This window comes from Triturus cristatus, chromosome 5_1 (assembly GCF_964204655.1).
Source record: "Triturus cristatus chromosome 5_1, aTriCri1.1, whole genome shotgun sequence".
Taxonomy (NCBI): domain Eukaryota; kingdom Metazoa; phylum Chordata; class Amphibia; order Caudata; family Salamandridae; genus Triturus; species Triturus cristatus.
The window spans coordinates 697,453,316-697,465,487 of NC_140587.1; the positions used below are offsets into that span (position 1 = coordinate 697,453,316).

Here is a 12,172-nt window from a genome sequence, read left to right on the forward strand (position 1 = left end):
TGGCTACAAGAGCACCCGCAGAGACCGCACCAACGGAGTCGAAGGAGGAATCGCCATCGTCCACAAAAACACCATCAGGGTCTCGACCAGCACCGATGACACTCTCAGCACCGCCAAACACATGCATTTCCAGATCCACACAGACCCAGACTCCACCCTCAGAGGCACCCTCGTCTACAGACCACCCGGACCCCGACCCCAGTTCAGCGACTCTATTGCTGACTTCATCAGCACGCACGCCCTGACCTCCACCGACTACATCCTCCTCGGAGACCTGAACTTTCACCTTGAGAATAACAACGACAGCAACTCCACAACCCTGATCGATAACCTCGCCAACCTCGGGCCGAGGCAATTCGTCACAACGCCTACCCACTCTGCCGGCCACACGCTCGACCCCGTCTTCTCCTCAAGCCCCCACGTCTCCTTCAGCCACACCACCGAACTACTCTGGACTGACCACCGCTGCATCCACTTCACATTCCAGAAACCTACCACACACCTCGGCACCAAACAGATCCCCCGCCGCTGCTGGAGCAAAATCACCGGAGACCAACTACACGCACACCTCGCTCTCAGCCCACCCACCGAACCCTCCAACACCGACGACGCTGCCCACAGCCTCAGACGCTGGATCGACAACTGCGCCAACACCCTCGCCCCGCTGAAGAACCCCCCCCCCCCCACAGAGACACCAGCAAGAGGGCCAGCTGGTTCACCCCGGAACACCTAGCCTCCAAGCGAGCCTGCCGGATACTAGAGAAGAAATGGCACAGTGAACAAACCCCGGACAGCCACGCAGCCCACAAGGACGCCATCCGCAACCACCATCACCTCATCAGGACTGCCAAGAGGACCTCCTTCAAAGACCGCCTCGACAACAATGCCCACAACAGCAAGGAGCTCTTCAATATCGTGAAGGAACTCTCCAACCCCAACGACATCCCGCCATCGCAATCCCTGTGCGACTCCCTCGCCACTTTCTTCCACCGCAAGATAGCAGACATCCACAACAGCTTCAACACCCAGACAGCCCCAACTGACAGCAACACAACAGACTCTCCACACACCATCGACCACGACCCCCTGCTAGCCTGGGCCAGCGTGAGCACTGATGACACCATTAAGACCATGAGCACGATCCACTCCGGCTCCCCGTCAGACCCATTCTTGCACCACATCTTCAACAAAGCCAGCAGCTCCATCGCACCCCACCTGCGCATCGTCATCAATCTCTCCCTTGAGACCGCGACCTTTCCAGAGAGCTGGAAACACGCCGAGATCAACACCCTACTCCAAAAACCCAAGGCAGACCCAAGAGACCTCAAGAACTTCCACCCATCTCTCTGCTCCCGGCCAAGGTCATCGAGAAGATGGTCAACATGCAGCTAACCCGATACCTCGAAGAAAACAGAATCCTGGACCCTTCCCAGTCAGGGTTCCGCAGCAACCACAGCACCGAGACCGCCCTCATCGCCGCCACCGATGACATCAGGACCCTGCTGGACAACGGTGAGACCGCAGCCCTCATCCTCCTGGACCTCTCCGCCGCCTTCGACACCGTCTGCCACCGCACACTACGCGCACACCTCCACGTCGTAGGGATCAGAGACAAGGCTCTGGAATGGACCACCTCCTTCCTCTCCGGCAGAACCCAGAGCATCCGCCTCCCCCCATTCCGATCCGAAGCCTCTGAGATCATCTGCGGCGTACCCCAGGGATCTTCCCTCAGCCCGACACTGTTCAACATTTACATGGCCCCGCTCGAACACGTCGCCCGACAGTGCGACCTTAACATAATCTCCTACGCTGACGACACTCAACTGATCCTCTCCCTCACCAAGGACCCCATCACCGCCAAAGCCAACCTCCACGAAGGAATGTAGGCCGTCGCCGACTGGATGAAGATCAGCCGACTGAAGCTGAACACAGACAAAACGGAGGTCCTCATCCTCGGCTCCAACCCTTCAGCCTGGAACGACTCCTGGTGGCCGACGGCACTGGGGGCAGCCCCGACACCCACCGACCATGCACGCAACCTGGGAATCATCCTCGACTCAACGCTCTCCATGACCAAGCAAGTCAACGCAGTCTCCTCCTCTTGCTTCAACACCCTCCGCATGCTCCGCATGCTCCACAAGATCTACAGGTGGATCCCGACAGATAAAAGAAGAACAGTCACCCAGGCCCTCGTCCGCAGCAGACTCGACTACGGAAACGCCCTATACGCGGGAGCCCCCGACCAAGCTCTCAAACGACTGCAACGCATCCAAAACGCCTCGGCACGACTGATCCTCGACGTACCACGCCGCAGCCACATCACCCCACACCTGAGAAACATGCACTGGCTCCCCGTCAACAAGAGGATATCCTTCAAGCTCCTCATCCACGCACACAAGGCACTCCACAAGACCGGCCCAGCCTACCTCAACAGACGACTCTCCTTCTACATCCCAAACCGCCAGCTCCGCTCCACCGACCTCGTACTTGCCACCGTCCCGCGCATCTGAAGAACAACCACCGGCGGGAGATCCTTCTCCCACCTCGCCGCCAAGACTTGGAACACCCTCCCACTGAGCCTACAACAGACCCAAGACCTGCTGACCTTCAGGAGGCTACTCAAGACCTTTTCTGTTCGATCAGTACATTACACCCTGAATACATCTCTCAAGGAAAGTGGGACATTTTGAATAGACAAAATATCCTCAAACTATCAGCCAAACAACCATGTCTGGAAAACTTGAGATCAAAGGATATGACATACGTGGCTTTCAAGTCTCCGTGTCATGGTGAAAGGAACGAGCAAAGTGAGATGGGCTTCAAAGAGGAGAAGTTTGCCAAACACTTTATAAACCACAAAAACAACTATCTAGGTGAGGCAAAAGCTTTTCTTACACCTTGCCTGAGAGATATCCCATGTTTTTTAACAGACTGCACTTATTGGGCTGTACTTTAACGGTATGCACAGTCCATAATCACATTGTAGTGTTTTTTATCATGCTCTGCCATTGTATACTTTTATGCTGCTTTTATCTGCTCCACTCTTTCTCTGCTGAGATATAATCATTTTAAATATCTGAAAGAGACACGTTAATGATAGATTCCCTCCCCTAGAATAATCCCCAGGCATCAGACTGGATCCGGAGAGTTTTGCTAGCTGTACCCCTGCTCGTCAGTAGGTGGCGTTGTGCGGTCCGCGTCCGTCGCGGGCGTTGTAAGCGCCGAGATGACGTCACGGAGAATACTTAGGTACCACCCATGCGCGCTGACGTCAGTTCTTTCTTTTTCTGCGCCAGACAAGCGCAGATCCGGTTAGAGCACGTACCTTAGTCACTTTTTGACTACACTTTTGAGACTTTTGTCTCCCCTTTTTATCCTCGGTGCACGTAGGGATGCCTGGATTTAAGTCTTGTGGGGCCTGCCGTCGCAATATGTCGGTGGCGGACCCCCACGATGTTTGCCTCTACTGCCTGGAGACCGACCACGACTCTCGGTCTTGCTGGGACTGTCAGACCATGGCCCTGAAGGCCTTGCAAGAGCGGCTCCGGAAGCTGCTGGAGGTCCGGCACTCATCCCAACGCCGTTCCAGGTCCAGGGACCGTTCCCAGGAATGCTCGCGGGGCCGCAGTCGTAGCTCCTCGGGCTCCAAGTCTTCGCCCTCGGATTCCACTAAGCGACAACATAAAAAGAAGTCGAAGAAGCGTGTTCACTCTCTGACGTCCCCGGGTCGGTCCTCTGATGCGGATGAGGGGGACAGGGGTTCTGCCCCTACGGCTCCTTTGGAGCCTGGGAGTCCCGCAGCCTACCCGCCTTACCCAGGTCCGTCGGCGACTCCCGAAGAAGTGCAAGAATTTCTTGCCACCATGGACCGCCTTTTTAGGCCTCGTGCTCCCGCCGGCACGCCTTCGGGCCCTGCGGTCCCGTGTCCAGATCCTGTTGGGCCGCCGGCGGATCCAGCTTTGGAGCCACAGGATCCTGCGCCATTTGCTCTGGCCCCGACGCCGCTGGGTTCAGTGCTGCTGGCTCCGGCCCAAGCGCCACCCTCTGCTCCGCCTCTGGCGCTGCAGTGGGTGCCGTTTGTCCCGCGCTTGCCCCGGTTCCAGGACCCTTTCGTTTCTACCTGGGATCCGCATTGGGACGCGGCGCCAGCTCGGCCCTGGCTGGCGCCATTCACGGCGCAGTTTCCGACGCCGTATGTTCCTTCTTCGGCTCCAGCTCTTCCGCCACGGTCTGTTCCCCCTGCAACAGAGGTGGCGGATGTCTGGAAGGGGTCTGAGGACCCTCTTGCCCGTCCGTGTGACTCCGAGCAGGACTGGGTGGACGACTTGGAGGACGCCGGCGACCTCGATGTCTCTTCTGACCCGGGGTTTGCCTCTTCCCCGCCTACTATGGAGGAGGGCGCCTCCTACACGATGGTGCTCCGTCGGGCCGCTGAGGTCCTTAACCTCGATCTTCCTACTGTGGCCCTCAAGACTAATCTCCTCACTGTGGTGCTCCAGACGGCGTCCACTTCGTCGGAGCCCCTGCTTCCCTTTAACAACGCCCTCACTGATGTCTTGTTGGGCCCTTGGTCGAGGCCGGCCACAGGGGCCCCTGTGGATAAGAATGTCGGCCGGCGTCGGCGCATGGTGACCCCGCGTTTCTGACCACTCATCCTACGCCTGAGACCCTGGTCATCTCAGGACAATAAACATTAACAAAATCTCAGAATGGACAATTCTGCGGGATAACTAGCCTAATAGCCTGTGATCATAAGTAATACCATAAAGAGGCTTGCAGGCCTGATCGAAGCTGCCAGATTACTGAAAACCATAAATGCCTCGCCTATCCCTCACACCACTTCAACCATCACACTTTTGTGCTGTATTCCATAACACAATGACAGCACCTGTGTGGTAATCACTCCCAATGTTGAAACGCTTCCCATATAGGAACAAATTAAGACAACAACCTTCCAAACACACACCTTCATGGTGTAGGGTGCTATCCATGTAGGCAACCACTGCATTCACACCACATAAAGGTAGTGAGCATTATATAAATTCACAGTCTGCTACCTAAGTATCTGATGAATTTGCAAGAGTCTTTGGTAGTCTAGTGTATTACTGGCCAGAGTGTCATTTAGTCTGTAAAATACTTTTTTTGTGTATCGTGTGACTGTATGAAAGGGCAGCTTCTCTTGTTTGAATTTTGCATGCTTGCATTGCGTGGTAGATTGAACGTTTCTTTTGTGAGGTTTCTGCGAAATCTTACTGCTTTAGTTTCCCAACCAGACCTGAAGAGATTCAGGTGTGTCCCCCTTATTTTTGTATTTCTTATTTCCGGGCCATGCTTCAGTTTCTAAGAGGTGGGTGTGAAGAAGGTGAGCTTCTATCCAGCGTCACTGACTGGTTAAAATTCATCATCAAGATCATTCTAGTAAGACTGTTGTTTTTCAACCTCTAAGGGGAGAAGTTCCTTATGTTCCTGTTGTTTTTCAAAACATTGGAGGTCAATTTAAAACAGGTGCAATGAAGAGCCTAAAAAACAGAATGAAAATCTTTTAAGTTTTCCAGACGTTTTTCACCTGATGAGTGGAGATGTGCAATTATGTAAGTCTAGAGAAGATACCCTTATTAGGAATGTAATTTTATTGTTACCTGTTGTCTGCGTGTTGACCTATGAGTGCATGGGATCCAGCAGAATCACTTTGTCTTGCCTCTGCGTGAGACTTAAAATTATCTTTAATATGTTTGTGCACTGCCAGCCCAACAGTTGTCTTTTCAGTTGTATTTTGTTTCAGCATGTTTGAAGGTTGTGCCAATAATATCTTTGGTGCAAACGGCATTCCAGACCTCAATTCAGAGGTGACAAATTATTTCCAAAGTCATGTATTTTCATAGGCACATGAATTATTGGTATCACAAGGCATTGTATGAAAAGTCATCCCGAAAGAACAGTTGTCTAAGTGGCTTACACTCACCATGTATAAACACATCAGTAAGTAAATGGGAGAACTCTTGTGATAAATCATAATATTTAAATGCATAACACAATTAGTTTCTTGCATATACTTACATGTAGTATCTGTTTTGTGGTCCTATTCGAATTGTAGGTACTTCCAAGCTTTAACCAATAACCTAGCCTTGAGAAGGTACAAGGAGGTGTATGCAGCAGCTGCTGAAGTACTTGGACTTGTTCTTCGATATGTTGCTGAGAAGGATAAAGTAGGTGTTATATTAACTTGCACATTGTTTACTTCATGGTTTCTTTTGTAGTTTTGCTCTTACACATTGTTTACTTCGTGGTTCCTTTTGTGGTTTTGCTGTAAAAATAGGTTTGCTGTTAGAGTAAGTAGCAACGCTTATAGTCTTGTAAAGCCACGCATATCTGACAAGTGTTTTATTTCTTCTGTATGCGAGTGTCACAGAAATGCAACAAGCGAAAAATAATATCTTATATATTCATCAAGTGTACGATCAATTTGCTGTGCTACTATTTCAGATGGATACTTCTAACTGCAGATTACTCACTTCTTTCAATTCTTTCCGCCCCTTTGTACACGGAACTGAAGCTATGCTCCCTTTTGTCTCAGTTTTTGTTACCTATTCTAATTCAAATCCAGTGTGCAAGGGAACAATGTCCCGACCTAAAACTATAGAGTTCATGCCATTGCTGCCCGGAGCAGATGTCAGTGACGTACCACATCTTTGGCTGTCTCCAATTTGTGTGAAGAGTGTGGCCTCATGCATCTGAAAGCGATCCAGTGTCATGATGCGAAGCTGTATGTTGCTGAGGGTGCAGACCTGCTCCTGCTCTCAAGGCTGATTCCAGAACAGATTCAAAATGTCAGGTAAGTTGAAGTCCAACTCGAAGAGGAAACACAAGATGAAATGAGACTCAATCCCTTCTGTCTATCGCAAGAGTGTCAAGTTGCCAATTGGTCTTGCTCCCAATCCTCGCTTGAGGAGCTGATTGTGCAATTGATCCTGATGTGCCACAAGTTCCCTGGGTCATTGTGGCAGCCGCAGGAGATTAAGGTCTTTAAGAAGGCCATGTTGCATATTTGTTGCACAGTTTTGGCTCCCTTTTGCGTGCCTTTGGACCCCAAGGATCTGCAGGAGCTCCAAGTCAGGTGGCCTCCCGGTGGATCTCCCTCAACAATGTCCATCACCCTCAAACCCACCTTGGGTTCCGCACCAACTCTGGTGCAGACCACCATATCCGTTGAGTGACCTGTGTCGGTCCCCCTTTCATCAATACCGATACAGCTGGCACCGGAGGGGAATCCGATGCGGACTCTGAATTGAATCCATCTCGACACCAATGAAGGTCGTACACTGAATCCACTCCAGGATGTGGGGGCCACGCGGTCTGTTATCGAGCAGGCCGACTTCGTGGGGCAGCAGCGGATTTATCATATTCACCTGCACACTGAGGCCCATCTGGGGGCTATGAATTTTACAGCAGCAACATTGCACGCTCCATCTGGAGACAAAGGACACTACAAGGCCCATAATGCTCAGCTAGTCGTGGCAGAGCATCCCATCCAGGGCATGCATTGGAGCATTGTGAGCAGGAGACGGGCGGACGCCCAGAGAAGTCATACCGGAACCAGGGACAGTCTTACAAAGGGGTAGGGGAGGCACCGAAGGAGCTAACTGCATTCGGCCCTTCTCCTCTGCAGGATGAAGAACAACCCCTTTCGGATCTCAGCCAATGGAATAGCGCCACGCAAGGACCAGGGGCGGAGTCTGGAACAGAAAGGGGAATCCCGGAAAACGCCAAGGTGTGCGTGTTCAAGTGACGGGAGACAGAGGGAACAGACCAAAGCACACTGGAGGATCGAGGACGAGGAGCAGACGTGCCGACCTGGAATCGAGGAAGAGAAGTAGACGGCTTGCGTTGGGATCCAGGACGAGAAGCAGATGAGGGAACTCAACGACGCGCAGAGAGAGAAGGCGTAGTGCAGGAGGAGTGGACGGAGGAGTGGTGGACACCCCCGGAGGACGCGATAACGCCGCCGTAGCTCAGAAGAGCTGCGGCTCCCGCGATAGGTGGATTGGAGCAGGGATCACCATACTAGGGGGGGTGGCAAGTCCAAGGGACTCACGGGGCATGGTGCAGTGGGGTGTTCGTTCTGGGTGTTTATTTCCTCTTCATTTCCCCTCACTTTATGGTCACACATTTATGGTAACATCTTTGTTCTGATGCCACGAATTTGCCAAGAGAGGAATCGCTATCCTGACAATAGTAAGTGGCCTCAGAACAGGGAACCATGGGGTATACATTTGCCTGAGTGAACTGATCTTTGAGAATGTTTGTACGAACGGTCAACTCCCACCGGCACTCTTGAGGGGCTCGTCTACCAATTCCTTCTGCCCTTCCCCTTACATCCATTACCTACCTTTCCTACCTGTATACACGGTGGCGGCACGATTCACCCTGGTTATGTCTGGCTTGCAACAGGACAGCCGCATTTAAACCACATTTATTTTTTTTTCTTTCACCCGGGGCGGTGCCACCCTCCAACGGAGAAGACGAGGGAGAAATCGCGACCACCAACATCCGGGACACAGACAACAACGGCTCCCTTTTCTGACCATCCCACCGTGTGAAGTCTCCTACCTGTGCAATTATATATATATTATTTTTCTCTTTTGTTCTGAATAATAAATGAAGCCATCATTCAACAGCCTATAAGAACTCCTCGCTTTATTTTCCGCCCGTCCCTCTCACAAGCATTTAAATGATGAGAGCGCTGTCCTATGCGCCTTCAATTGCCAAAGTCTCTTAAGAGAAGTGGGTACACTTCGAAACGTGGCACGCATACATGGCACTGCTTAAAGTTATTGTTGTGCCGGCGGATTGTATACCATAAAGGCTCTTCATGAGCATGTTGCCCTTCGAGGTCTCCTTATACGTTGGGTACTTAGGAGCTTGGAGATAGATATATATATATATATATTCACTTAAAAAACCATAGGTTTCACACATGTTATAGTTAGCTGGACATTTCACTCGTGAAAAACCATTGAAATTCCCCCGTTATAGTTAGTGGAGGCAACTATAACTCACGCGACCGCAATCCTCTGCTGATGACGTCAGATATTACATCACTGTATTTAGACACTTATTTACCCATGTCTTCTTCCATTAATTTTTAGCTATACATATATTACAAATATTTTTTTTTTCAGAAAGACACATATGTCATCAGTGATGTAATATCTGACGTCATCAGCAGAGGATTGCGGTCGCGTGAGTTATAGTTGCCTGCACTAACTGTAACGGGGGAATTTCAATGGTTTTTCACGAGTGAAATGTCCAGCTAACTATAACATGTGTGAAACCTATGGTTTTTTAAGTGAATTTGCAAGGTTTTTTAAATGCTAATTCCTAACTATAACGTGTGTGAAACCTATGGTTTTTTCAGTGAATTTGTACGGTTTTTTAAATGCTGCGTTATGTATTTATTTATTTTTTTTAAGGTTTTTCACCATGCGCGTACCGTATGCGCACGGTGCGCTTCGCGCACAGCGCGCCCACGCTACGCAGTTCGCGGAATTTTTCCGTTTCTACCGTACGCGCACGCTACGCGTACTCCGCGATTTTTCGCAAAGAAATTAAAGGAAATTTTGGCCCTTGGGGGTCTTTCTGGGACCCCCTGACAAAGGCTAGAGGGTCAGGAACTGTCCACCCTGCCCCCTTTTCACGTTCTCCACCTTTGTTTTTCACCCCCTCAGACTGCGAGAGACAAAATGGTGGCCAACACTTCCTGGTTTCGACCGATTCGAATGTTTACTAAGATCTAACAACCAATCAGAATCGCGCTCGCGCACGGCAGCGTGCGCGTACGGTAAGTTTTACCGTACGCGCATGGTGCGCGCTTATAGATATATATATGCTTTTAAATGCTATTTTCTCAGGAAATACTGAACAGATTTACACCAGACCTGCAAAAGGCACATCCCTGACCTGAGGACTACCTCTCTGCCAAATTTCAAGTAATTCTGTTCAGCCGTTCGGGCTGTAGCTTGGACTAAAGGTCCTATGGAAAAATGCATGGGGAAAACGCGTTTTGGGACCCCCCCTTTTTCTCAGCCCCCGCTTGACGAATCCCCCCGAGACTTTCAGGGAAGGAGCGGAGCGGAGCGCCCCACCTATTTTGAAAATTTCGCGAGGATTCGTCAATCGGCGCCAAAGTTATTCCAAATAGAATGTTGCGGATTTCCTATGGAAACACGATCCTAACTATAACTATCTACTGGCGACCGCCAGTAGATTATATATATATATATATATATATCTCCACAGGAGATCGGTTGGCTTGATACTTCCCTTGATACAAGGTTATTGTCCACTATTGGGCCCCCACGCAAATAAAATGCTACCTTTAGAGTGGAGTGCAGTTCAGGTCTTGGACATACAACTGCGTTCTGTTGAAGTTAAACATAATGTCCTTATGGAAGTCTTGTAGCCTGGGTCTTCTACCTCTGAACCCTTGCTTCTATTCAACAAAGCCCTCGCCTATACACTAATGGGCACCTGGTCTATGTCTTGCTCTTGCCTCCCGGAGACCAGGCAGGTGGCCAAGCGCCACAGACTGATACCAGATTTTTGGATGCACCATCCTACGCCGTGGAGAGTCATGTGGTTCAGGCTTCAACCAGTAATGTGAACCCCATATTCTTACCCTACGAGTCCCTCATACAGGTAATAAAAGAGGATTGAGGCATTAGGGAAACAAATGTTCTTGTTGGACAGCCTGGCCATGGGGTCAGTAAATGCAGTTTACCTACTGGGACAATATTCACGCCCTCTGAAAAATGGTCACCAAGATCTTGCTGGCATTCCTGGAGGTATATATCATTTGTGGTGGTCTGGATGAAACAGATTGCTTGAGGCGAGCAGTTGGCGGCAGTGTGGTGCTCCATCGCCATGCATGGATGCACTCTAAGGGGGTTTCAGGAGATGCATAGACATCACTTAGGGATATGCCTTTTGATAGATTCCGCATTTTTGCCAAAAAGCTGAATCCACCTTATAACGTTTTATGGAAAGCGGAGCTAAAACATGCATTCTAGGACTCTCTACTCCTGCAAGGCAGTTTCCCAATTTTGGCCTTTCTGAGGATACTCAAGGGGGTTGGCATAAATCAAAATCAAATCAAATCAGGAGAATTTATATTGCGCACGTATCACTCAGCAAGAGTCTCATGGCGCTTGCAGACTGCTCAAGTGGGCAAAGACCAGGCTAATTGACATAGAGCCAGGTTTTCAGCTCTTTACGAAATTTACCATGTGGTACGAAGATGGAGAGGCAATTTGTTCCAGAACGATGGGGCCAAAAAAGAAAACGAGCGACCTCCCTGTCTGACGGTGTTGATTCTTAGCGGAGTTAGCAAAGCCGCATCACTAGAACGCAACCTTCTAGACGGGTAGTACCATTGCAACTTTTTACGCCAGTATTTTGGACCAGTTCCATATATGGACTTATGTGTAAGACATAATACTTTAAAGCGGACTCGATTTTTGATCGGGAGCCAATGGAGGGTATTCAGACACACTGCAGAAGGAGATCTAAATGGGCGGTCCAGAATCCGTCTTGCAGCTGTGTTCTGTAGAACCTGGAGTTTGTCTGTAAGATCTTCATTTATAGACAGCAATAGCGCGTTACCATAGTCCATTCTATTTGTTATCAGTCCTTGTGTCAGAGGTTTGCACGCCTCCATAGGGAGCCATCTAAAAACCTTTCTGAGACTGCGCATGACACCAAAACAGGTACCTATAATGTGCTTGACATGACTGCGCATGGATAGGCAATCATCCATATGAAAGCCCAAATTTCGGACTGTGTTCTTTGGAACAGGACAAAGTCCAAGCTTGGAAGGGCACCAGTCCTGTGACCAATGGTTGCTGGCTTTTCCGAAAAGCATAATCTCTGATTTGGCCCCGTTTAGCTAAAGATGGTTTGATCTCATCCATTCGTCAACACTAATAAGACAGTCCTTAAACGCTTTTTAGTATCATTTGGATCGGGACCTAGGGTGATCAGAATCTGCGTGTCATCTGCATAGGATATGACATCGAAACCGTGCGATCTGATCACCTCAGCCAAAGGGGTCATATAGAGGTTAAAAAGAGTGGGACTCAAAATGGAGCCCTGAGAAACTCCCATTATTACTGGTCTC

At 50.0% G+C, this 12,172-nt stretch overlaps 1 protein-coding gene across 3 annotated transcripts in view; it reads left to right on the top strand.

The window, feature by feature from the left end:
• PRKDC (protein kinase, DNA-activated, catalytic subunit) overlaps positions 1–12,172 on the top strand; it is a 2,754,228-nt gene that overhangs the window by 1,351,018 nt on the left and 1,391,038 nt on the right. For all 3 annotated transcript variants that reach the window (XM_085605657.1, XM_085605658.1, XM_085605659.1), the window contains one exon: positions 6,095–6,206. In XM_085605657.1, coding sequence (XP_085461783.1) covers positions 6,095–6,206 — 112 coding nt within the window. The remainder of the gene's footprint in view (positions 1–6,094; positions 6,207–12,172) is intronic.